General features: G+C 43.1%; 1 protein-coding gene across 1 annotated transcript; it reads left to right on the top strand.

Annotated features, from left to right (window-relative positions):
* Window positions 1–7,575: 7,575 nt before the first annotated feature.
* On the top strand, window positions 7,576–10,244 carry LOC140779631 (uncharacterized). The gene has a single exon (XM_073124799.1). The coding sequence runs from the start codon at window positions 7,576–7,578 to the stop codon at window positions 9,955–9,957; it is 2,382 nt and encodes a 793-aa protein (XP_072980900.1). The 3' UTR covers window positions 9,958–10,244.
* Window positions 10,245–26,876: the final 16,632 nt, after the last annotated feature.

Genomic DNA, 26,876 nt, shown 5'->3' on the forward strand with positions numbered 1-26,876 from the left:
CTTCCAATGTATCTTCATGGCTCTATGCTTGTCTTCCATAAGCACCGCATCTTGGAAGGCCTCCTTTAAGGTTCTAGGCCTTAAAGCCCTCACATCGGCTTGTATGTCACCCCGCAGCCCGGAGATGAAGGTGCTGCGAAGTTGCTGATCCGTCCATGGTGGATGACATCGGCTACTAATCCTCTCAAATTCTTCTTGGTATGACCCAACCGTGGTCTTCTAAACCGTCTTTGAGAGGAGAGCATCAAAGTCTTCATAGTCCGATACTCCAAATCGCCGTGTGATATCGGCGCAAAATTCAGCCCAAGTTTCGATGGCCTCAATGGCATTGGCTGATCGAAACCAATGAAGCGCCGCATCCTCAAGGTGGAAGCTTGCAAGCGTCACCTTGTATTCTTCCGCCGTACCTTGGTATGCAAAGAATTGCTCCGCCCTATACAACCAATCAATTGGATCGCCACCTTTGAACTTGGGGAATTCGAGACGCACGACTTGTCCACGAATGCCGTTGTCTCGTTCCGGATCATGCCCAACTCCTTGTCTAACCGGCGGAGGATGCACCATGAAGGGTTGATGATCCCTCCTTCGGTTTAGATCAACTCGCCGTGGTTCCGGATCGTATCGGCCCGCCCATGGATCTTGATCTCCAATGTGGTCTCCATGGTGATTCGCTCGTCGGATGGGTTCACCTGCAACTGGACCTGGTGTAACCATCCTTGCTTGCCTCTGCCCATAGGGTGGTGGTAGCAGCGGCTCTTGTGGTTGCAAAGGCTGAACCGGTGAGGATTGATTCAAGGGGGTGGACTCGCGTCGTGGGGTCGATGGTGCCTTCCCGTTAGACATTGCTTCCCTTGACGCCCGTAGTTCCCGCATCATCTCCATCATCATCTGGTTGTTGATAGCAATCTGCTCTGAAATAGACCCCAACATGGATAGAACGCTAGGCTCTTCCGTATTCCGATTAGATCGGATGGTTCCGCGGGTGGAAGTCCCCGCAATCGTCTCTTCCTCCTCTATTGGGAGAATCTCTTCTTCATCATCACGCCGTGCAGCCATGGATCTGGTGGTCGTCATTGGAAGCGCTTGTCCGAGGAACGGTGGCTCTGATACCAGCTTGTTACGAACCTCCCTTTTGGCTATGGGCTCTAATACCAGCTTGTTACGATCCTTCCTCGGCTATAGGCTCTGATACCAGATTGATACGAACCCTCTTTTGGTGCTATGGCTCTGATTCAAGATTTATACGATCTTACACGGAACTTTGAGATCAGATCCCGAAATATCCTGCCGTTGGATCGCTGTGAAATTTTGATATGTTGTAGGCCCGGAAAAGAGCTTTCCAACGGATCTAGTTTCAGGCGAATCGGAGATGGGGATCTCGAAATATCGTTCGTTTAGTGGACAAACGTCTGGATACTCTGTTTTGGATTCCGTGGATGAAGGCACGAAATCCTAGGTAATGGTGGATTGTGGAGGGCCGGTGTTGATGGGGTGGCACCGGTGTAAAAGTGATGGTGGAAGGGTTATGGATGATGGAAAGGTTAGGGATAGCGATGGATAAAATTGGAAGAAGGGGGAGAAGAGGGCCACTCCTAAGGGACTAGGGTGATTGGCCTGTCGAGGGAGATTAGAAGCGGCGTCGCCGGGGAGATTGAGGGAACGGGAGCGAAGAAGATGAAGGAGGCAAGGCAAACTCAATTCTCAATAATCAATCCTAATCTTGGTTGCCCTACACATCCTTTTATAGGCTAACCAACAACTCAATCTTATCCTAAAACACAATTTTCCCCGATCCCGTTCGAACTCGCCCGACCGCGTTCGAACGCGACTTACAGAAAACCTATTTTAATAAAAAATAATTACTAAAACATGAAAATAAATCTCTCCTAAGGTAAATCCAAGCTTGAGACGATGTCGGTGAAGTCCGAATCGTATCAGTTTGTCAAAAAGTTAAATAAATTCTTTCGGAAGCCAAACAAGTTGAATTCTGAAATGTTTGAAAAAAACAAAGCTTTTGTGAAAAAGAAGAATACTGTGACTTCGAATACAGGTGGTAGCAACAACAATGTCAAACAGAAAAATAAGATTTCTGAGAATAAAGTTCAATGTTTTGAATGTTCTCGTTTTGGACACATCGCACAAGAATGCCCTAATCGTCTTAAGAGAAAGGGCAAAGCTATGAAAGTTACTTGGGATGATTCAGATGAATCTAATGATGATTCTGAAAAAGACGAAGAAAACTTTGTAGCCTTTGCCTCTTCTATGCTTAATACTGACTCTTTTGATGATACTGATAGTACAGATGATCTTGATATGCTACCAGCTGAGGAAGATGAATCTGAAATTCAAAAGGCATATAATGACTTGTACCTGTAGTCGTTTAAACTCAAGAAAAGCAATCTTAGACTACTTCAACGACTCAAGAAAATTGAACCAGAAAGAATTCAATTTGAGGAGAAGTACAAATTGGAGCTTGAACGTGTTAAAGACCTTTCTGAATAACTTGACAATGCGAAAAATAAAATGAAGGCTGATGAAATTAAACTAGAGCGATTGCATAAGGAATTTACATTTCTAAAAGGGAAGAACAAATTGGACGAGATTCTAAAAGCTCAGATCTCTGGAAAAGACAGGTATGGTGTTGGATATACTGGTAATTCAAATAATAATAAAACTGTTTTTGTTTCTGCAGGTATACAAAAGGAAGAATACCTGAAGCCATCAATCGCATTTTCAAAGCAATCTTGGATGTATCCTTCCAAATTGAAGTTGAATCTACAAACTGGTGAATCTTTGACGATACCAAAGGTATACTTTAGTCACACCTCTCGACAAAAGGTGAGTAGAAAAAGGTTTGTTCCGACATGCTATCATTGCGGCATTCTAGGGTATATTCGACCTCATTGTAAATTTTTGTAAAAACCTAGAACTGCTTTCATTTATGGGATGAAAACAAAAACCATATGGGTCAAGAAAAGTGATTTGAAATGTTATGTTGTACATACAGCCTTGAAAGCTTTAAATTCTGATTTATGGTATTTAGGCAGTGGCTGTTCAAGACATATGTCGGGTGACAAGTCGTTATTTTCTAATCTTGAAAAACATGAAGGGGGAGATCGATGCTAATAAACAGATTGGAGGAGGTAGAGGATGAGATTGCAGCTGAAGATGAAGATGTGGCTAGACAGTAAAGAGGAGTAGCTGAGGATCAACCCATGGAGGACATGATAGCTGAAATCTCTCTCCACGCCAATTCCGGGATAGCCGCGCCAAAGACTTTGCGGGTGAACGGTGTAGTCAAGAAAACCATAGTGAGAATCTTAATCGACGCCGGGTCCACCGATACACCTTATTAGAGTTTTTTCTTATTGCATTAGTTGTTTATTTTTATTAAAATAAAATTTCTATAGGTTGCATTCGAATGCGAAAGGGGTCGCATTTCAACGCCCTTGCAAACGCCTACATTAGATTCACAAATATAGAGAATGCAAAATGCACGTTCGAACGGGGTGGGGCGCATTCGAACGTTGCGTTCGAATGCCTGCATCACGTTTGCACATATAGAGAACGCCTTTTGTGCGTTCAAAAATGATTGGGCGCATTCGAATGCGATCGGCGGGATTCCACTAGGATTAGGGTTAATTATTATTATTAGGGCTTATTGGCTAGCCTCTATAAAGGTGTGGATGGCAGCCAAATTCATTATGCTATTAGATTATTGATTTCTTGCCTCCTTTCTTCTCTCTATTCTCTCTACCCTAATCTCCCTCCTCGCTCTTTACCAACCTACCACCTCTACCATTGGCAAGGTCTCTCCTAACTTTTAATCTCTCTCGTTTGTCGAGTCCTCCTTTCTTGGGATCTCGACCACTTCTTTCTCTTCATCTTTATCCCTTAAACAACATCAACCAAACACCCTCATCTCCATTGTCATCCAAACCCTAACATCCATTCTACCCGTCACCACCACCATCATCCGCAATATATCGTGTTTTCGTCCTAATAATTTCAGTTCGAATCAGAAAGGGAATAAATATAAAAAACGTAGATCAGAGAGTTATGGATCGATTCCACTTAGTTTAGTAATTTTTTGACTATGGGAGAATATTTGGTCAATATTTTCTCTCGGTTGCACGGACTACTTCCTACAACAAATCCAGATCTTGAAGGAATCATTCCGTAGCCTTATTATTGGTATCAGAGCCTCTTTTTTTTGGTATCGTAGAACCCCATCAAATTGGTATTAGAGCCAGATGAACCTCAGACCTCCATTAATGGTTGAAATAAGGAAGATGACGTCGACAAAGAGACCAATGGAGAGCACATCGACAAGGAAAGACTCAACCAATTCTAACTATGAGGCCGATTTTTTTGTAGCGACCACGACAGGATCGAGTCAACCAACATCCATGGGTGTGAATATAGGCTTGGCAGATGAACTAAGGGGCATGTTTCAAATATTGCTGCATAGAGTTGACGTAATGTAGAACGATCATAATGCTTTAAAGGAATATGTCATGAACCGATTGGCTTCGTCATCTCCTCGATGATGATCGATGCCTCAAGAAGGACCAGCGGTGGGACCACACCGAACCGTTACCACATAGGTCCAGGTGCGACATGTTAGTGTCAATGATCCTCTTTTACCTATGCCTACACATCATCCCCCACCTCCGTTACAAATCCCAAGACCGGCGGTGGTAGAACCCGAGAGGCGTGCAGCACCGGTGCGCTTCGTCGATGAAGAGGATTGGCACTTTGAGGATCAGGATGATACCTTTGGTGATGGTGATGGACGTGCTTGAGGATTTAGAGAAGGAGATCAATATGCACAAAGGTTCAGACCTGAACCAAGGATTTTTCGTGAACCCGACAATGCAATTCGTGGGAGAATCGCACGCTAGGACTTTCCAATATTCCAAGGGGGTGATCCAATGGTAAGCTTTCACCACTAAGGAACGGAAATGCACAATACTTTGATTGACAAACGACAACGGAGAACGCAAAAGTCCAAATGGCAAGCTTTCACCACTAAGGAACGGCATTGCATTTGTATTGATCGGTTATTCATGGTGGAGGATTTACCGGTTGGGCTGACTTTTATAGGATGATACGAACCGGATCAGATCGGATTATATCAAAGAGAGATTAGGCTCAATTGATTGAGTCTAATTATCTTATTTGGTTATTTGGTTTAGTTAGAGTCTTAACATGTTAGGATTTTATTTAATTAGCTAAATCCAACTTTGCGCAGTTTTGGGAAAATATTTGTAGAATATTCTACACATATCCAAATAATATCAAACAAGTTGGATAACGTCTCCAACCTTTAGATCTACAACTTTGATATTGATGACTTCTTTAGATTCGGAATCTATCTATGACAAAATGAAAGCTTAATCTGAAAAGATAAGGAAGACTGGTTTAGTTGGTTTGCTAGGATTTTAACATAGTTGTTGATTTATTAGGATTTGTTAGAGTTGTTTAATTTAATTGATGAGTCCCTAGGGTGAGCCTCTATATATATGTGGAGGAAACCTTAATTGGAGTATGACAATGATGATATTGGAATTAGATTTGGCCTTTATCTCCTCCTCTACTTGTGTCTAGCCATTGACGCTCTCTTTCACGTCCCTTTTTCCGCTGCCCAAGTCTTTGGTCGACCTCTTCCAGCTTCTAACGTCCCTCTTCTACAACAACTTCTCCCCCCTTGACACCAAGAACTAAACCAAGAATCCTTCTAGCGATTGGAGGGCTATCATGCTAAGATCTAATTGACCTTCGGCCACTGTTTGGTCGATATCTTGAGATCTAACCGTCCGAATTCTATGATCTTAGATTCATTGGAAAGCTCTCTCCAATATGAACAACATATTCAAAATTTTGGAGGATCCGTTGGTTAAATTCTTTGTAGATTCCCTTGGAAATTATGTGCTTTATTGTCCAGAACCATTGCGGATTGAATTAGGCTGGTTCGTAACAACTGGTATCAGAGCCAGCTGAATCTCAGACCTCTATTAATGGTGGAAACAAGGAAGATGACATCAATAAGGAGACCAATAGAGAACACACTGACAAGGGAAGACTCAACCCATGATAACCCTAACTGTGAGGGCGATTCCTTTGGAGCGACCATGGTAGGACTGAGTCAACCAATATCCATGGGTGTGAATATAGGCTTGGCGGATGAACTTAGGGGCAAGTTCCAAACATTGTTGCATAGAGTTGACGCAATGTAAAATGATCACAATGATTTAAAGGAATATGTCATGAACTGATCGGCTTCGTCATCTCCTCGATGATGATCGGTGCCTAACCAAGGACCATCGAGTTATACATCACCATCAAAGGAGACCTTGCTGCCCACACCTACAGCTAGGAATTCCAAAGCGGTCGTGAGCCATCGCCAATCGTCACCCAAGCCATTGATTGAGGGCATTGAAGCTTTGAAAAATATCGAGGATCCGATACCTCGACGGCCCGATCCTATGGTCACGGCTGCCCGTCAAGTTTCTTATCGATCTAAAGGACAACTTCCACAGCCCATAAGCAATGTACCAAAGCCTAAACAGATCAGCCGTTGCACGAGGCCTAGACTAGACTCGAGCGTACATTCGATTATGGGTGAGTTAAATTGATACACTTAGTTAGGATCTTTTCTTATTGCATTAGTTGTTTAATTTCCTTATACGTAGGAGGGGTCGCATTCGAGAATTGAGTTTGCCTTGCCTCCTTCGTCTTCTTCGTTCCCGTTCCCTCAATCTCCCCGGCGACGCCGCTTCTAATCTCCCTCGACAGGCCAATCACCCTAGTCCCTTAGGAGTGGCCCTCTTCTCCCCCTTCTTCCAATTTATCCATCGCTATCCCTAACCTTTCCATCATCCATAACCCTTCCACCATCACTTTTACACCGGTGCCACCCCATCAACACCGGCCCTCCACAATCCACCATTACCTAGGATTTCGTGCCTTCATCCACGGAATCCAAAAACAGAGTATCCTGACGTTCGTCCACTAAAGGAACGATATTTCGAGATCCCCATCTCCGATTCGCTTGAAACTAGATCCGTTGGAAAGATCTTTTCCGGGCCTACAACATATCAAAATTTCACAGCGATCCAACGGCGGGATATTTCGGGATCTGATCTCAAAGTTCCGTGCAAGATCGTATAAATCTTGAATCAGAGCCATAGCACCAAAAGAGGGTTCGTAACAATCTGGTATCAGAGCCTATAGCCGAGGAAGGATCGTAACAAGCTGGTATCAGAGCCACCGTTCCTCGGACAAGCGCTTCCAATGACGATCACTCGATCTAATAGGAATACGGAAGAACCTAGCGTTCTATCCATGTTGGGGTCTATTTCCAAACAGATTGCCATCAACAAGCAAATAATGATGGAGATGATGCAGGAAATACGGGCATGGACGAAACCTTTTTCAACAAGCAAGGCAATCACAAGACAGCATTGGGAACCCTCCACAACATACCCAACATCCTCCACGGCCTCCCCGTTCATCACAAAAATAGGGGAAAGTTCGGCTATCCAGCAAGAGCGAGATTCTACACCTCGACCTATGGTCAGCCGCAACGAACTGCCACCAACTACAATGAGATCTGCAACCATTGTAGCAGCCATCGGAACCTCCACATCTTCCCATGCACCGGAGACCTTGTCGACAAATCGCGAAGTGCTGGCTACGCCACACCTGGTCGCTGGATATCCCTCATCAGAAATCCTCATCGGTGGTGAAGGAGATGATCCGAAACCGCGAATTTCGACACTTGGGCTGCCTTTCACCAGCTCCCTTTGCAACCACCGTGAGTCGGCAACTAAGAAGAAATCGCATATGGCCTCCAGCGATCTTCTACCATTCTCCTCGGTCAATCGACAGTCGACCACGACAGCTTCGTCACCGGTGATGACGTTGCAGCTCCCTGCCAAGCTACAACTCAAAGGAAAAGGCCACGATCTTCCACCCATGGCAGCTGAAGGTGCAGATGTGGCTGGACATCGAGGAGAAGAAGTTGAGGAGCAACAACACGTGGAGGACACGAAGGCCGAAATCTCCCTCGATGCCTATTCGGGGACAGCCGCGCCAAAGACCTTGCGGGTGAACGGTGTAATCAAGAAAACCACAGTGAGAATCTTGATTGACACCGGGTCCACCCACAACTTCATTGACATGAGGCTCCTTAGGAAGATTGGGCTCGAGTCGGAACCCACGGAAGGGTTCGATGTGACGATTGGAGATGGCACCACCTTGCGAGCAGATTCTATTTGTGGAGGTGCAGAATTGAAGGTGCAAGGCCAAACTTTCACATTGGATCTTTATCCATTGGCCTTGCAAGGTGCCGATATTGTTTTAGGGACCCAATGGCTTCGGAGCTTGGGGCCCGTGACCTTTGATTTTACAAGCCTCACATTGACTTTTTGGAGAGATGATCAGAGAGTGTTGTTGGATGGAAGTAAACCGCTGCTTGAACTTCCAAAAGAAAGGGAGCTCGCTTCTTTCTCGGCACCCACTTTTCCTTTCTTTTCAGATCTACGAAGAGCCAGTGCAGAGGATAGTGATCTGGTCCGACTCATGGAGGAGTTGAGAGAGAACCCCTCAAGCAACCCCGAGCACGAGGAGCGCAATGGGTTAGTACTAGAGCACGGGCGAATCAAGGTACCCCGAAACGAAGAGCTACGGAGGCTATTGATGGCACACTTCCATGATACTCCTATAGCAGGTCATGAAGGGGTATTACGTACTTACAAGCGGCTGGCCCAAAACTGTACTTGGACTGGGATGAAGACGGACGTGAAGAAGTATGTGCGTGAATGTCAAATCTGCCAACGAGCCAAATCGGAGGCACTCAAGCCTAGCGGGCTACTGCAACCACTACCGATACCAGAGCGTATTTGGGAGGATATCTCCATGGACTTCATCGAGGGGCTGCCGGAAGTTCGAGGACAATCGGTGGTGTTTGTTGTGGTGGATAGACTGAGCAAGTACGCACATTTCATAACATTGTCTCACCCGTTTTCAGCAAAAAGGGTTGCTGAAATTTTTGTTCGGGAAGTGGCACGCTTGCATGGGATGCCTAGGACTATCGTGTCAGACCGGGATCGCATCTTCATAAGTGAGTTTTGGTCCGAGTTCTTCAGATTGCAAGGGACTCAAATCAATCTTAGTTCAGCTTATCACCCCGAGACGGATGGCCAAACCGAGGTGGTGAATCGTGGACTAGAGCAATACTTGCGATGCTTTGTGGCGGATCGACCAAAGAATTGGGTCAAATTTCTTCCCTGGGCTGAGTGGTCATACAATACCGCTCATCACTCAAGCATTGGCATGACCCCATTTGAGGCGGTTTATGGGCGCACTCCCCCTGTCTTGCGTGCCTACGATAGACTCGCGGCGACGGATAGGACTGAGCTTGACTTGGAGCTTGCTGATCGAGATGAAACATTGAGACGGCTCAAGACTCACCTAGCCACAGCACAAAACCGCATGAAGCAAACGCATGACAAAGGCAGACGTGAGCGAGAATTTGAGGTGGATCAATTGGTGTTCGTTCGAGCTCAACCGTATCGACAATCCACATTGAGGCCAATTTTGAACCAAAAGTTGGGATACAAGTACTATGGTCCGTACCGAGTGCTACAACGAATCGGTCCAGTAGCTTACCGATTGGACCTACCTGAAGGAACCAGGATACATCCCGTCTTCCATGTCTCGGCATTGAAGGCCCAGATCGGGCCTAACCATGTAGTGGGTTCGACCTTACCCGAACCAATGGAGGAAGATGGCTCCAATGAGCCGGTTCGAGTCCTAAGTCGTAGGAGAAGACGCCAAGGATCCAGATTAGAGACTGAAGTGCTGATTGAGTGGCTGGGCAAACCTACTGACGAGTCTACATGGGAGCTAGAGACAGACATCATGGATCGCTTCCCAAATTTCAAACCTTGAGGACAAGGTTGCGGAAGCGTGGTGGATTGATACGATTCGGACTTCACCGACATCGTCTCAAGTTTGGATTTACCTTAGGATAAGATTGAGTTTTAGGATAAGATTGAGTTTTAGGATAAGATTGAGTTTTAGGATAAGATTGAGTTTTAGGATAAGATTGTGTTTTAGGATAAGATTGAGTTTTAGGATAAGATTGTGTTTTAGGATAAGATTGAGTTGTTGGTTAGCCTATAAAAGTATGTGTAGGGCAACCAAAATTAGGATTGAATATTGAGAATTGAGTTTGCCTTGCCTCCTTCGTCTTCTTCGTTCCCGTTCCCTCAATCTCCCCGGCGACGCCGCTTCTAATCTCCCTCGACAGGCCAATCACCCTAGTCCCTTAGGAGTGGCCCTCTTCTCCCCCTTCTTCCAATTTATCCATCGCTATCCCTAACCTTTCCATCATCCATAACCCTTCCACCATCACTTTTACACCGGTGCCACCCCATCAACACCGGCCCTCCACAATCCACCATTACCTAGGATTTCGTGCCTTCATCCACGGAATCCAAAAACAGAGTATCCTGACGTTCGTCCACTAAAGGAACGATATTTCGAGATCCCCATCTCCGATTCGCTTGAAACTAGATCCGTTGGAAAGATCTTTTCCGGGCCTACAACATATCAAAATTTCACAGCGATCCAACGGCGGGATATTTCGGGATCTGATCTCAAAGTTCCGTGCAAGATCGTATAAATCTTGAATCAGAGCCGAACGCCTTTATGAACGCCTGCATCAGGTTTGCAAATACAGAGAATGTATATACCGCATTCCAACGCAGTCGGATGAGTTCAAACGCCTGCATCGCGTTCGCACATCCAGAGATGGAGCTTTTTCAGTGTGTTTGAACGCGATCAGGCACATTCGAATGATCGTGTTCGAATGCGATCAATGGGAATCCTCTAAAATTAGGGTTTCATATTGTTTTAGGACTTGTTAGCTAGCCTCTATAAATATGTGGATGACAGCCAACTTCATTATGCTATTGGATTATTGATTTGTTGCCTCCTATCTTTTCTTTAGACTTCTCTCTCCTCTCTTTTCACCATCCTTCCACTTCTATAGTTGGCAAGGTTTCTCCTAACTTCTAATCTCCCTCGACTATCGAGCCACCCCTCTTCTTTAGGATCTCGACTACTTCATTCTCTTTGTTTACTTCCCTAAATCACTTCCATAATTCACTCTTATCTCCATATTCATCTATAACCCTAACATCCACTCCACCTGTCACCACCACCATCACCCATGTTATTCCGTGTTTTCGTCCCTGCTACAGTTCGAATCTGCGAAGGGCATAAATATAAAAGTTGTAGATCAGGAAGCTATTCACATAGCCCAATTGGTTTCGTAATGTTTTGACTACCGAAGAATATCTGAAAAATATTTTCCTACAGTTACGCGGATAGATTCCTGTAATACAACAACTTCTCCCCCCATATATATGTGGAGGAAATCCTAATTGGAGTATGATGATGACGATATTGGAATTGGCTTTGGCCTTTATCTCCTCCTCTAGTTGTCTCTAGCCATTGGTTCCCTTTTTCACCTCCCTTCTTCCACTGCCAAAGTCTTTGGTCAACCTCTTCGTACATTGGATTGTGGGTGAGTTAAATCTTAGCCTTGGACTAATTGGTCGAGCAAAAATCAACGCGCTATATTGTGTTAGAGTTGGCCGAACCATGGCCTCCTCCATAAGTCTTGCGCTCTTGGACTTGCCTCGGATGTTGGTGGGAACAATTCGACAAATTTGGAAGGTTTGGAAACCATCATGGACACCTTGAGGATAAGGTGATCGGAAGCGTGGTGGATTGATACGAACTGGATTAGATCGGATCATATCGAAGGGAGATTAGGCTCAATGGATTGAGCCTAATTATCTTATTTGATTATTTGGTTTAGTTAGAATCTTAGCAGGTTAGGATTTTATTTAATTAGTTAAATCCAACTCTACGCAGTTTTGTAAAATATTCGTAGAATATCCTACAAATATCCAAATAATATAAAACTAGTGGGATAAGGTCTACAACCTCTAGATCTACAATTGATATTTATGACTTCTCCATTTTCGGAATCTATCTATTACAAAATGAAAGCTTATTTCAAGAGTTAATCCGAGAAGGTAAAGAAGACTAATTTAGTTGGTTTGTTAGAATTTTAACTTAGTTGTTGATTTGTTAGGATTTGTTAGAGTTGTTTAATTTAGTTGATGAGTCCCTATGGTGAGCCTCTATATATATGTAGAGGAAACCTTAATTGGAGCATGATGATGATGATGATGATAGTAGAATTGGCTTTGGCTTTTATCTCTTTCTCTACTTGTCTCTAGCCATTGGCACCCTCTCCCACCTCCGTTCTTCTACCGCCCAAGTATTTTGTCGGCTTCTTCCAACTTCTAACCTCCCTCTTCTATAGCAGCTTCTTCCCTTTCACACCAAGAACTAAACTTAGAATCCATCTAGCGATTGGAGGGCTATCAAGCTAGGATCTAATTGACCTTCGACCACTATTTTGTCGATATCTTGAGATCTAACCATCTGAATGATACGATCACGCCTTGGGCGATGGAGCTCTGATACCAAATTGATACGATCTCCCCTTAGGCTAAGGTTCGATCTCTTCCAATTTCCTGATCTAGACTAGATCTGGCACGGAACTTTGAAATAAGATCCCGAAATATTCCGATGTCGGATCGATGTGAAATTTTGATATGTTGTATCCCCCAAAAAGAGCTTTCCAACAAATCAAGTGTCAAGCGAATCGAAGTTGGGGATCTCGAGATATCGTTCGTTTAGTGGACGAATGTTAGGATAGTCTGTTTTGGATCCGTGGATGGAGGCACGAGATCCTAGGTAATGGTGATTGGTGGAGGACCGACGTTAATGGGGTGGCACCGGTGAAAAGGTGGTGGTGGAAGGGTTATGGGTGATGGAAAGGTTAGGGCAAGTGTTGGATAGATTGGAAGAAGGGGGAGGAGAGGGCCACTCCTAAGGGACTATGGTGATTGGCCGGTCGAGGGAGCCAGACGAACCTCAGACCTCTATTAATAGTGAAAACAAGGAAGATGACATCAATAAGGAGACTAATAGAGAGCACACCGACAAGGGTAGGACTGAGTCAACCAATGTCCATGGGTGTGAATATGGGCTTGGCGGATGAACTTAGGGGCATGTTCCAAATATTGTTGCATAGAGTTGACACAATGCAAAAGAATCACAATGATTTAAAGGAATATGTCATGAACCGATCGGCTTCGTCATTTCTTCGATTATGATCGATGCTTGACGAAGGACCACCGAGGTATACATCACCATCAAAGGAGACCTTACTGCCTACACCGACAGCTAGGAATTCCAAAGCAGTCGTGAGCCATCACCAATCGCCACCCGAGCCATTGATTGGGGGCATTGAAGCTTGAAAAATATCGAGGATCCGATACCTCAGCGGCCCGATCCTATGGTCATGGCTGCCCATCAAGTTTCTTATCGATCTAAAGGACAACCTCCTTAGTCCATAAGCAATGTGCCAAAGCCTAAACAGATCAGCCCTTGTGCGAGGCCTAGACTAGACTCGAGCGTACATTGGATTGTGGGTGAGTTAAATCTTAGCCTTAGACTAATTGGTCAAGCACAAATCAACGCGCTACATTGTGTTACATTTGGCCAACCCATGGCCTCCTCCATAAGTCTTGCGCTCTTGGACTCGGCTCAGATGTTGGTGAGAACGATTCGACAAATTTGGAAGGTTTGGAAACCACCATAGACACCTTGTGGACAAGGTGATCGGAAGCGTGGTGGATTGATACAAACTGGATTAGATTGGATCACATCAAAGGGAAATTAGGCTCAATGGATTGAGTCTAATTATCTTATTTGGTTATTTGGTTTAGTAAGAGTCTTTGCATGTTATAATTTTATTTAATTAGTTAAATCCAACTCTGTGTAGTTTTGGAAAAATATTCGTAAAATATCATACACATATCTAAATAATATCAAACTAGTTGGATAAGGTCTCCAACCTCCAGATCAACAACTTTGATATTTATAACTTCTCCAGATTCGGAATTTATCTATGACAAAATGAAAGCTTAATCCGAGAGTTAATCCGAGAAGATAAGGAAGACTGGTTTAGTTGGTTTGTTAGGATTTTAACTTAGTTGTTGATTTGTTAGGATTTGGTAGAGTTGTTTAATTTAGTTGATGAGTCCTTAGGGTGAGCCTCTATATATATGTGGAGGAAACCTTAATTGGAGTATAATGATGATGATGATATTGGAATTGGCTTTGGCCTTTATCTCCTCCTCTACTTGTTTCTAGCCATTGGCGCCCTCTCCCACCTCCCTTCTTCCACTGCCCAAGTCTTTGGTCGGCTTCTTCCAGCTTCTAACCTCCCTCTTCTATGACAAGTTCTCCCCCTTCACACCAAGAACTAAACCTAGCATCCATCTAGCCATTGGAGGGCTATCAAGCTAGGATCTAATTGACGTTCGACCACTGTTTGGTCGATATCTTGAGATCTAATCGTCTGAATTCTGTGATCTTGGATTTGTTCAAAAGCTCTCTCCAAGAGCAACAACATATCCAAAATTCAAGAGGATCCGTTGGTTAAATTGTCCGCAGATTCCCTTGGAATTTATGTGCTTCATTTAGTCCAGAATCGTTGCGAATCAGATTAGGCTAGTTTGTAACATAGGAGGATTACACGTAGATTCGGGACAGCGTCATATGAAGATTTTGCTGCCACATTAAGCAAGATGGTTTAAAGGACGACCGTATTGGAGTACCAAGTAGAATTTGAAAGAGTTAGTAGTCGTTGTGAGCCACCTTGGCCCGAATCGACATTGATGGACACATTCATTTTAGAGCCGCGGGATGAGATACAACCGAATGTTCATGCTCTTTGTCCTACCACTCTGTAAGAGGCCTTTGAGAAGGCCGTGAGGATGGAGTAAAAATATAAGGCTCTCAAGATGGCAGCAAAAATAAGTTGGGGCAACCGAGATGGGCGGTTTGCACCTTGAACTCCGGCTGGAAATTTTTTGGGTTCAAAGACAGCGTTTGCGAGTACTAGACAATGACAACCTTTGAGACCTTCTTTCGATGTTAGAGGAGGCACAAGACCTCCCGTTCAAACTCTCATGCCTGCCTAGGTGGAGGAGCGAAGAGCGAAGAGCCTTTACTTTCGATGCAAGGAACGTTTAATCCCCGGTCATCGATGTTCCAAACCAATCAGGAGTGTGATGCTCATCGACGGTCTTGAGGAGGATGATGAGGTTGTTGATGATGGAGAGTGTTTAGTGGAGGTCCATGAGGAGCTCGTTGAGGAGGGCACAGAGGAAGATATCCAAGCTAAAATATCGATGCATGCATATTTGGGTACTTTCGCGCCAAGGACGTTACGGGTAAATGGACTCGTTAGAAAGCATTGTGTGCACATTCTCATCAATTTCGAGAGTATACACAACTTTCTAGATGAGAGGTTAGTGAAGAGATTGGGATTGGATGCTAAACCGACCAAAGGGTTTGACCGTTGCTATTGGAGACGGCACAAAGCTTAAGGTGGAGAGCTTGTGTTACTAGGTTGGTATACGGGTGCAAGGACACGATATCATTGTGGACTTATATCTATTGGCGCTGGGAGGAGCGAACATTGTCCTAGGCACACAAAGGTTACAAGGCTTGGGACCCGTCACTTTTGATTTTTGGAGCATGTTGATGAAATTTAAGTAAGAAAATAAAAGGTGCGGTTTGATGGCGTTCGATCTCCGCCGATTCCTACGATGTAGCCGATGGTGGGGCCACCATGTGTGAGTGATTTGGCCTATCTTCTATAATTAGGACCAGCAGGAGATGAGCCTCAAATGAGTTCAGATACTACCATCGTGTTGTCTAATTTATTAGACAAATTTGCTAGACTGTTTGAGGAACTAAAGGAGTTGCCACCAAGGAGAACGGCGGACCACCGTATAGAGATTGAGCCCGGGGCTGCATCGACGAATGTGAGGCCATATTGGTATCCACATGTGCAAAAGGAAGTTATCTCCAAGATGGTAGCCGAGATGTTGGAGCAAGGTTTCATTCAACCAAGTCATAGTGATACACTTAGTTAGGATTTTATCTAATTAGCTAAATTCAGCTTTGTACAGTTTTGGAAAAATATTTGTAGAATATTTGACACATATCCAAATAATATAAAACTAGTTGGATAAAGTCTACAACCTCTAGATCTACAACTTTGATATTTATGACTTCTTTAGATTCGGAATATATTTATGACAAAATGAAAGCTTAATCCAAAAGGTATTCGGAGAATGTGCTGAATTTGTTGAAGCAAAACCAGCTGAAAATCAAGAAGTCCATGTGCCTATAGGGAGTACCACAAGTGGAGTATTTAGGCCACATCATCTCAATAGAAGGTGTTGCGGCGGATCCTCAAAAGGTAGCATGCATGATCACTTGGCCTATTCCTACTACCACCACCGTATTGCGAGGATTTTTGGGGCTTACCGGATATTACCCCGCTTCATCGTCGGGTATGGCAAGATCGCTGCTCCTCTCACTTCTTTGTTGAAGAAAGACTCTTTTAGATGGACGGATGAAGCCACTACAACTTTTGAAAAACTAAAAACAGTAATAACGACGGTGCCTGGTTTAGCGCTACCGGAATTCACCAAAGAGTTCATTGTGGAATGTAATGCTTCGAAAATTGGCATAAGAGTTGTACTAATGCAAGGGGAGCATCCTATTGCTTTTCTTAGCAAAGTTTTATCACAAAAATCTTAGCAATTATTGACTTACGAGAGAAAGATGTTGGCAATTCTGCATACGGTGACAAAGTGGAGGCCTTATTTGATCGGTAGACGATTTATTATTTGAATCGATCAAAGGAGCCTTCCTTACTTTATGGGATAGCATATACACACTCTGGCAAAGTAGAGATGAGTCACAAAATTACTGAGGTATGATTATGAAATTCAATACAAGAATGAAACGGAAAATAGAGCGGTGATGCATTATCACACCAACCCGATACCGCTGAGCTTGTAGTCTATTCTTCTCCTATTTTTCTTTTTCTTGATGAGCTGAGGTATGCATGTACATTTGACCCAAATGTTTTGAGATTGTTATAGGAGGTATTTGATGATTCAGAGCGTCATCCAGAGTTGGAGAATCGAGGTGGTTTGCTGCTGGACTGCGAATGCATCTGGGTGTCCGCAAATGATGGATTGCAGCAGAAATTGTTGGAGCACTTCCACCAAACTCTAGAGGCTAGTCATGACGGTGTGTTGAGGACTTATAGGAGGATATCACAGAGTTGCACGTGGCCAGGATTGAGGCGGGATGTGAGGAGTTTTGTTCGTGCTTGCGAAGTCTGTCAAAGGGCTAAGGTAACCACATTGAAACCGGTCGGATTACTACAACCTTTACCTATACCGGAATGTGTTTGGGAAGACATTTCTATGGATTTCATAGCGGGTTTTTCGCTAGTACGTGGATATTTCATTATCTTTGTAGTGGTTGACAGATTGAGCAAGTATGCGCACATTTCGATATTATCACATCCATTTTCAGCCAAGTCAGTGGCTGAAATTTTTATTAGAGATATTGCTTAGTTACATGGCATGCCACGCACGATTGTCTCGGATCGTGATAATGTATTTATGAGCGACTTTTGGATGGAGTTTTTTAGATTGCAGGGGACTCGATTGAACTTTAGTTCGGCTTACCATCCAAAGACGGACGGCCAAACCGAGGTGGTCAATCAAGGCATTGAGTGGTACTTGAGGTGCTTTGTTGGAGAGAAGCCGAGACGATGGCTGGAGTTCTTTCCATGGGCAGAGTGGTCTTACAACACTGCCTACCATAACAGCATTGGTATGACTTCATTTGAGGTGGTGTATAGACGCACAACTCCAACATTACGCACTTATGATCCAGTGGCATCTGTAGATCGGATAGAGGTGGACTTAGCTTTGATGGATAGAGACGCCACATTGAGGAGGTTGCGTGCCCATCTTAAACTTGCTTAAAACCGTATGAAGCAAGTTTTTGATTGCAGCCATAGGGAGCAGGAGTTCGACATCGGTAGTTGGGTATTTGTGAGGGTGCAACCGTATCGACAGGTGACCTTGCGTCCAATGCGAAACTAGAAGTTAGCATATCGCTACTTTGGTCCGTTTTGGGTGTTAGAGTGTATTGGTCCGGTTGCATATTGTTTAGAGCTACCGAAGGGGTTGAGAGTGCATCTTGTCTTTCATGTTTCATTATTGAGAGAGTGCCTTGGAGATCATGAGGTCATTGGATCAGCTCTACCAGAGCCATTGGAGGAGATAGAAATCGTAGAGCCAATTCGTGTACTTGCTAGGTGCCGACGACGATAGGGTACCAGATTAGAGATGGAGATTCTAGTCGAGTGGTTTGGCAAGCTATCTGATGACGCGACATGGGAGTTGGAGACTGATATCTTGATGCGTTTTCCTGACTTTACACCTTGAGGGCAATGTGGGGGAAGCGTAGCGCGTTCAAACGCCTGCATCGCGTTCACACATACAGAGAACACCTTTTGTGTGTTCGAACACAATTGGGCGTGTTCGAACGCGATCGGTGGGATTCGACTAGGATTAGGGTTAATTATTGTTATTAGGGCTTATTGTCTAGCCTATATAAAAGTGTGGATGGTAGCCAAATTCATTATGCTATTAGATTATTGATTTCTTGCCTCCTATCTTCTCTCTATTCTTTCTATCCTAATCTCCCTCCTCCCTCTTCACCAACCTACCACCTTTACCGTTGGCAAGGTCTCTCCTAACTTTTAATCTCCCTCGTCCGTCGAGTTCTCCGTATTTCTTGGGATCTCGACCACTTCTTCCCCTTCGTCTTTATCCCTTAAACAACATCAGCCATCCATCCTCCTCTCCATTATCATCCGAACCCTAACATCCACTCCACCCGTCACCACCACCATTATCGACAATATATCATATTTTAGTCCTATTTTCAGTTCGAATTTGTGAAGGAAGTAAATACAAAAGACATTGATCAGGTAGTTATGGATCGATTGCACTTAGTTTCGTAATGTTCTAACTACGGGAGAATATTTGGTGAATATTTTCCCTCGGTTGCACGGACTACTTCCTGTAATAAATCCAGATCTTGAAGGAATCGTTCCGTAGCCTTATTATTGGTATCAGAGCCTATCTTTTGGTACCATAGAACCCCATCATCTACCCACAACTTCATTGACAAGAGGCTTCTTAGGAAGATTGGGCTCGAGTCGGAACCCACGGACGGGTTCAATGTGACGATTGGAGATGGCACCACCTTGCGGGCAGATTTTATTTGTGGCGGTATGGAGTTGACGGTACAAGGCCAAAATTTTACATTGGATCTTTATTCGTTGGCCTTGTGAGGTGCTGACATTATCTTAGGGACTCAATGGCTTCAAAGCTCAGGGCCCGTAACATTTGATTTTTCAAACCTCACACTTACATTTCGGAGGAATGGTCGAAGAGTGCTGCTGGATGAAAATCAACCGTGGCAAGGGCCGACGTTGCAACCGCTATTGGGACTTCCATGTGCAGGGGACCGAGCTCTACTCATGCAAATGGCTATTGCTGAACCAAAACATCCACCATCAAAGGAAATACTCGCTGACATGCAGGAGCTGCTATAGGAATTCAGGGATCTCTTCGAGGAGCCCTGAGGACTACCGCCAACCCGTCGGCACGACCATATTATTCAGATCATTCTAGGGGCTGAACCAGTAAATGTTCGGCCGTATCGGTACCCATATGTTCAGAAGGAGGAGATTAGCAAATTGGTGGTGGGGATGCTAGATCAAGGGATCATTCAACCGAGTAGGAGTGCCTATTCATCGCCGTTGTTGGTTCGAATACGATCACCGTCAAAGAGCGATACCTAATACCAGTGATTGAGGAGCTACTGGATGAACTTATAGGGTCGGCCTACTTCAGCAAGTTTGACTTAAGAGCAAGGTACCATCAAATCTGAGTCGACCCAGAAGATGTGCACAAAATAGTGTTTCAGACTCACGATGGTCACCACGAGTTCCGAGTCATGCTGTTTGGACTTACCAACGCACCAGCAACATTCCAAGGGCTGATGAATGACCTTTTTCACCCGCTCTTGCGTCGGTATGTGCTTGTCTTCTTTGATGATATCCTAGTGTATAGCAGGAATTGGAGCGAACACTTGCATGTGCGTGAGGTGTTGAATATCTTACGACTAAACTAGTTGAAAGTCAAGATAAGCAAGTGCCTTTGGGGTGAACCACGAGTGGAGTACTTGGGTCACATAATCTCAGTAAGAGGAGTGGAAGCCGACCCAAGCAAGATAAAAAACATGGTGGACTGGCCGATTCCCACCAATCAGCGAGAATTGAGGGGATTCCTTGGGTTGACGGGGTATTATCAGTGATTTATTGCCAACTACTACAAGATCACTACCCCGCTGACTCCTTAAGAGCAAGGCGAACTAAAAAGAACACACATCCCAATAAAATCAGTCCAAAGCACAAATCCCTAAAGAAGTACGAAGATACTCAAATCTCTGTAAATCCAAAGGTTTTGTAAACAAGTCACCCAACTGTTTCTCCGTCTCAACATGTTCTAGTGCTATTGTTTTGTCTTCAACTAACTCGCGTATAAAATGATGTCGGATATCAATATGTTTTGTACGCGAGTGTTGAACAGGATTTTTTGATATATTAATAGCACTCATGTTGTCACAATAAAGCACCATAGTATCTTGTTCAATGCCATAATCCTTGACCATCTGTTTCATCCATAGTAACTGAGAACAACAACTTCCTGCTGCAATGTACTCAGCCTTTGCAGTAGATAAAGATATCGAGTTTTGTTTCTTACTGTGCCAAGCAACTAGATTGTTTCCAATATAAAAACATCCACCTGAAGTACTTTTTCTATCATCACATGAACCTGCCCAATCAGAATCCGTGTATGCCGATATGATAGCACCCGAGTCATAAGTAAACCAAATACCTAAATCAACTGTGCCACTGACATATTTTATGATACGTTTCACAGCAAACAAATGTGACTCCTTGGGTTCAGACTGAAACCTAGCACACACACCGACACTAAATGCAATGTCAGATCTACTAGCCGTTAAGTACAAAAGGCTACCGATCATGCTCCTATACACTGTCTGATCAACACTTTTTCCTGACATGTCCTTACCTAGTTTGGTAGTTGTACTCATAGGAGTTCTAGCATGTTTTGCATTTTCTAAACCAAATTTAGTCACAAGATCCTTAGCATACTTGGTTTGAGCGATAAAAATCCCTCTCTCCAATTGAGTAATTTGAAGCCCTAAAAAGAACTTCAACTCACCCATCATACTCATCTCAAAATGATTGTGCATGAGATCAGCAAACTCCTTAGCTAATAATTGACTCGTCGCCCCGAAGACAATGTCATCTACATATATTTGTGCCACAACTAAACTCTTGTTTTCACGTCTGATGAATAATGTCTTGTCCACTCCCCCTCGAGTGAACCCCGCATCCACTAAAAAGGTGGTTAACTTCTCATACCAAGCTCTTGGAGCTTGTTTTAGCCCGTAAAGAGCCTTTTTCAATTTAAAAACATGAGAAGGAAATTTTTGATCTTCGAAACCCTTAGGTTGTTCCACATAAACATCTTCATTCAGGATACCATTTAAGAAAGCACTTTTAACATCCATTTGAAACAATTTAAATTTTAAATGACAAGCAATGGCAAGCAGTATACGAATAGACTCTAATCTAGCAACAGGAGCAAATGTCTCATCAAAATCTATACCCTCAACCTGAGTGTATCCCTGTGCTACTAGTCTGGCTTTATTTCGAACTATATTGCCATGTTCATCACTTTTATTTTTGTAGATCCATTTTGTTCCAATAACGTTCACATTCTTAGGTCTAGGAACTAAATACCAAACATCATTCCTAGAAAATTGCTCTAATTCCTCATGCATAGCATTTACCAAAGAATCGTCTAACAATGCTTCCTTCACATTTTTAGGTTCAAAAGAAGATGTATAACAAGTAAATGATACCTCACTTTGGATTTGTCGTCTTGTCTTAATTGGTCCATTCAAGTCTCCGATCACTTGTGACAGTGGATGATTTGATTTCACTCTAGCAGATGGTTCCAGTACGTTGCAGTCATTTTTGTTCATTTCAACTTTGTCCTCGTCCTGATTCTCCATTTCCAGATCAAGCTCCTTTCCTATTTCTTCGTAATATGTATCTGCAGAAACAGAAATAGAAGTAGCTTTAGTTAAGTTAGTCGATGATTCATCTATCATAACATTAGCAGATTCCATAACAGTAGAAGTTTCAAGGTTAAATACTCTGTAGGCTCTACTATTATTCGAGTACCCCAAGAAGATGCCTTCGCTACTTCTAGTGTCAAATTTAGTCAAATATTCTCGATCACGCAAGATATAACATTTACTACCAAAAACTCGAAAATACTTAACACTAGGTTTCTTACCTTTCCAGATTTCATAAGCAGTCATATTTGTACCTGGTCTTAGATAAACACGATTTATCACATGTACCGCTGTATTGACCGCCTCTGCCCAAAACCTTTGAGTAACCTTTTTAGCGTGAAGCATAACCCTAGCCATTTCCTGCACAACTCGATTTTTTCTTTCAACAATCCCGTTCTGTTGTGGAGTTATAGGAGCTGAAAACTCATGTTGAATACCAAGAGAATCGCAAAATATAGAAAAATTTTCATTTTCAAATTCTCTACCATGATCAGAACGAATCCTAACTAGGGTTGTAGATTTTTCATTCTGTAATTTTAAGCATAGTGATTTAAAAACTTCAAAGGTTTCAGACTTCTCACGTAGAAAGGCAACCCAGGTATATCTGGAGTAATCATCGACCATTAAGAATATATAGCGTTTACCTCCAAGACTTTCAGTTTTTGTTGGTCCCATCAAGTCCATGTGAACTAATTGTAGCACACGGTCAGTGGTAGCTGTATTTACCTTCTTGTGTGAGATACGAATTTGTTTTATATGAAGTTCCAACGACATAGCAATTATCAGATGTTCTAGATCCATAACATATAACATTACCATCATGATCTAGAACAGTACAATCATTTTTGGAGAATTTTACCTCATAATCTTCATCACAAAATTGACTGATGCTTAGTAGATTTGCTTTCAAGCCCTTAACATAAAGAACATTTTCGAGACTAGGAATCCCTAGAGTACTTACCTTTCCTTTACCTATTACCTTTGATGAATTACCATCTCCGAATGTCACAACTCCCCCTTCATGTTTTTCAAGATTAGAAAATAATGACTTGTTACCCGACATATGTCTTGAACAGCCACTATCTAAATACCATAAATCAGAATTTAAAGCTTTCAAGGCTGTATGCACAACATAACATTTCAAATCACTTTTCTTGACCCATATGGTTTTTGTTTTCATCCCATAAATGAAAGCAGTTCTAGGTTTTTGCAAAAATTTACAATGAGGTCGAATATGCCCTAGAATGCTGCAATGATAGCATGTCGGAACAAACCCTTTTCTACTCACCTTTTGTCGAGGAGTGTGACTAAAGTTTACCTTTGGTGCCGTCAAAGATTCACCAGTTTGTAGATTCAACTTCAATTTTGAATGATTCATCCAGGATTTCTTTGAAAATACGATTGATGGCTTTAGGTATTCTTCCTTTTGTTTACCTGCAGAAACAAAAACAGTTTTATTATTATTTGAATTACCAGTATATCCAACACCATACCTGTCTTTTCCAGAGATCTGAGCTTTTAAAATCTCGTCCAGTTTGTTCTTCCCTTTTAGAAAAGTAACTTCCTTATGCAATCGCTCTAATTCAATTTCATCAGCCTTCATTTTATTTTTCGCATTGTCAAGTTGTTCAGAAAGGTCTTTGACACGTTCAAGCTCCTATTTGTACTTCTCCTCAAATTGAATTCTTTCTGGTTCAATTTCCTTGAGTCGTTGAAGTAGTCTAAGATTGCTTTTCTTGAGTTTAAACGACTCCAGGTACAAGTCATTATATGCCTTTTGAATTTCAGATTCATCTTCCTCAGCCGGTAGCATATCAAGATCATCTGTACTATCAGTATCATCAACAGAGTCAGTATTAAGCAGAGAAGAGGCAAAGGCTACAAAGTTTTCTTCGTCTTTATCAGAATCATCATTAGATTCATCTGAATCATCCCAAGTAACTTTCATAGCTTTGCCCTTTCTCTTAAGATGATTAGGGCATTCTTGTGCGATGTGTCCAAAACCAGAACATTCAAAACATTGAACTTTATTTTCAGAATTCTTATTTTTCTGTTTGACATTGTTGTTGCTACCACCTGTATTCGAAGTCACAGTATTCTTCTTTTTCACAAAAGTTTTGTTTTTTTCAAACTTTTCAGTATTCAACTTGTTTGGCTTCCGAAAAAATTTATTCAACTTTTTGACAAACATAGCCAACATCTCAACATCTAAATCACCTTCATCTTCAGACTCCTCTAAATTTTGTTCAACAGTGGATAGAGCTATCCCTTTGGACTTCCTCGGTTTTGAAAGACTGGACTCAAATGTTTGTAGATTTCCTACCAATTGTTCAACTTTCATAGAGTCAATGTCCTTACTTTCCTCAATAGCTGTAACTTTCGCCTGAAACCTTTCTGGAAGAGACCTAAGGATCTTACGGACAATTCTATTTTCAGGAATTTTCTCTCCTAGGTTGAAACTGGAGTTGACTATATCACTTAACTTTGCATAGAACTCATCAAATGTTTTATTCTCCTCCATACGTAGGGTTTCAAAATTAGTAGTCAACCTCTGAAGTTTCGAAAGTTTTACAGCCATAGTACCTTCATGAGTTGTTTCTAAGATCATCCAGGCTTGTTTTGCTATTTCACAAGTAGATATTCTTCCAAATTCTTCCGAGGAAACACAACTAAAAATTGCATTTATTGCTTTGCTATTCCAGCCAACTTTTTCATAATCTGTTTTATCCCATGACTCAATCGGTTTCTCAACTAACTCATCATTCACCATATACATTGGTGGACTCCAACCGTTCATAATGGCCATCCAAACTCTCTCATCTATAGACTTCAAATAAGCTCTCATCCTAGCTTTCCAATATCCATAATTTGATCCATCTAGAATAGGAGGTCTAATAGATGAGGGTCCATCTCTATGAAAATCCATGCCTGATACCAATTGAAGAACCCGCTCTGATACCAATTGAAAAACCCTTAGACACACGTATGTATCTAACCTCTAGGCAATGATACTTCTCGTTCACTTAAGTAAAAGTCGGAAGAAATATTAAAAACGAAAGTAGAGATGAACGCCAAGATTTTAACGTGGAAAACCCAAACGGGAAAAAAACCACGGATCCAAACTCGGATCAAAACCAATCACTATGATAGTAGCAGTTACAAGACTGACTCACAAAACAACCCGTCAATCCAAACGACTTTGTTCCTCTCAGTCTTGATCGCTAGAACCCACGATTCACTGCTTCTTGTGATTGAAGTCCAATCTCAGTAACCCTCGAGATTGATCTTTCGTCTAGATAGCCCTTAAGACGAAAGATTAAGATTTGTAGATGCGAAGGGCCTTTTTGTTGAAGAACCGATGTAGCCTCCAAAAAGTCTCCTTGAATAATCTTCTTCAACCACCCTAGGTTGGGGCAACACTATCCTTATATATGATCTCCAAGATAGAGCCAAATCCAAGTCATATTCGTACTCACGAAAATCCAATAAATTGCAAACTTCATAGGTGGGTTCGAACGCGGCCCGAGTACGTTCGAACGGCCTAACTTAATCTCAGGTGCATTCGAACGGGCCCAAGTGCGTTCGAACGCGACAACTTGAATTCTTCAGGTTACGTTCGAACGCGTTTGTGAACGCTGCTCTCGGTCTGTGTGAACGCAGTACCCGCGTTCGAACGCGTTTGTGAACGCGGCTCTCTGTCTGTGTGAACGCAGTGCCCGCGTTCGAACGCGTTTGTGAACGCGGCTCTCTGTCTGTGTGAACGCAATGCCCGCGTTCGAACGCGTTTGTGAACGCGGCTCTCTGTCTGTGTGAACGCAGTGCCCGGGTTCGAACGCGCTTGTGAACGCGGCTCTCTATCTGTGTGAACGCAGTGCCCGCGTTCGAACGCGTTTGTGAACGCGGCTCTCTGTCTGTGTGAACGCAGTGCCCGCGTTCGAACGCGCTTGTGAATGCTGCTCTCGGTCTGTGTGAACGCAGTACCCGCGTTCGAACGCGTTTGTGAACGCGGTGAGAACGCGAGGCTTTTCTCCAATGATCTTGCAATTCTTCACACCAGTGATATTCTAGACTTGTGTAAAGCTCAAATACATGAAAGAATACACTTAGAATATTTTGTACAAAATTGCCAATAAATAAAAAACCTAACATTGTCTAATTTATTAGATAACTATTTTGGACTGTTTGAGGAGCCGTAGGAGTTGCCACCGAGAAGAGCGGCGAACCATCGTATAGAGATTGTACCGGGGCTGCACCGACGAACGTGAGGCCATATCAGTATCCACATGTGCAAAAAGAAGTTATCTCAAAGATGGTAGCCGAGAAGTTGGAGCAAGGCCTCATACAACCAAGTCATAGCTCATACTCATCCCCCTTGCTTTTGGTGCGAAAAAGGACGATACATGGTGTTTTTGTGTCGACTACCGAGCACTAAACGCTATTACCGTCAAGGACCGGTATCCCATCCCGGTTATCGAAGAGTTGCTGGATGAGCTTGCAAGGGCGACTATATTTAGTAAGCTTGACTTGAGGGTCGGGTATCACCAAATTAGAGTTCACCCGACGGATGTGCATAAAATTGCATTTCG

The sequence above is a fragment of the Typha angustifolia genome, chromosome 15 (assembly GCF_048772165.1).
Source record: "Typha angustifolia cultivar Huaian chromosome 15, ASM4877216v1, whole genome shotgun sequence".
Classification (NCBI taxonomy): domain Eukaryota; kingdom Viridiplantae; phylum Streptophyta; class Magnoliopsida; order Poales; family Typhaceae; genus Typha; species Typha angustifolia.

Bases quoted from the DNA above. Each gene is read 5' to 3' on its own strand.
- LOC140779631 (XM_073124799.1), top strand. From the start codon at position 7,576: ATGGTCAGCCGCAACGAACTGCCACCAACTACAATGAGATCTGCAACC.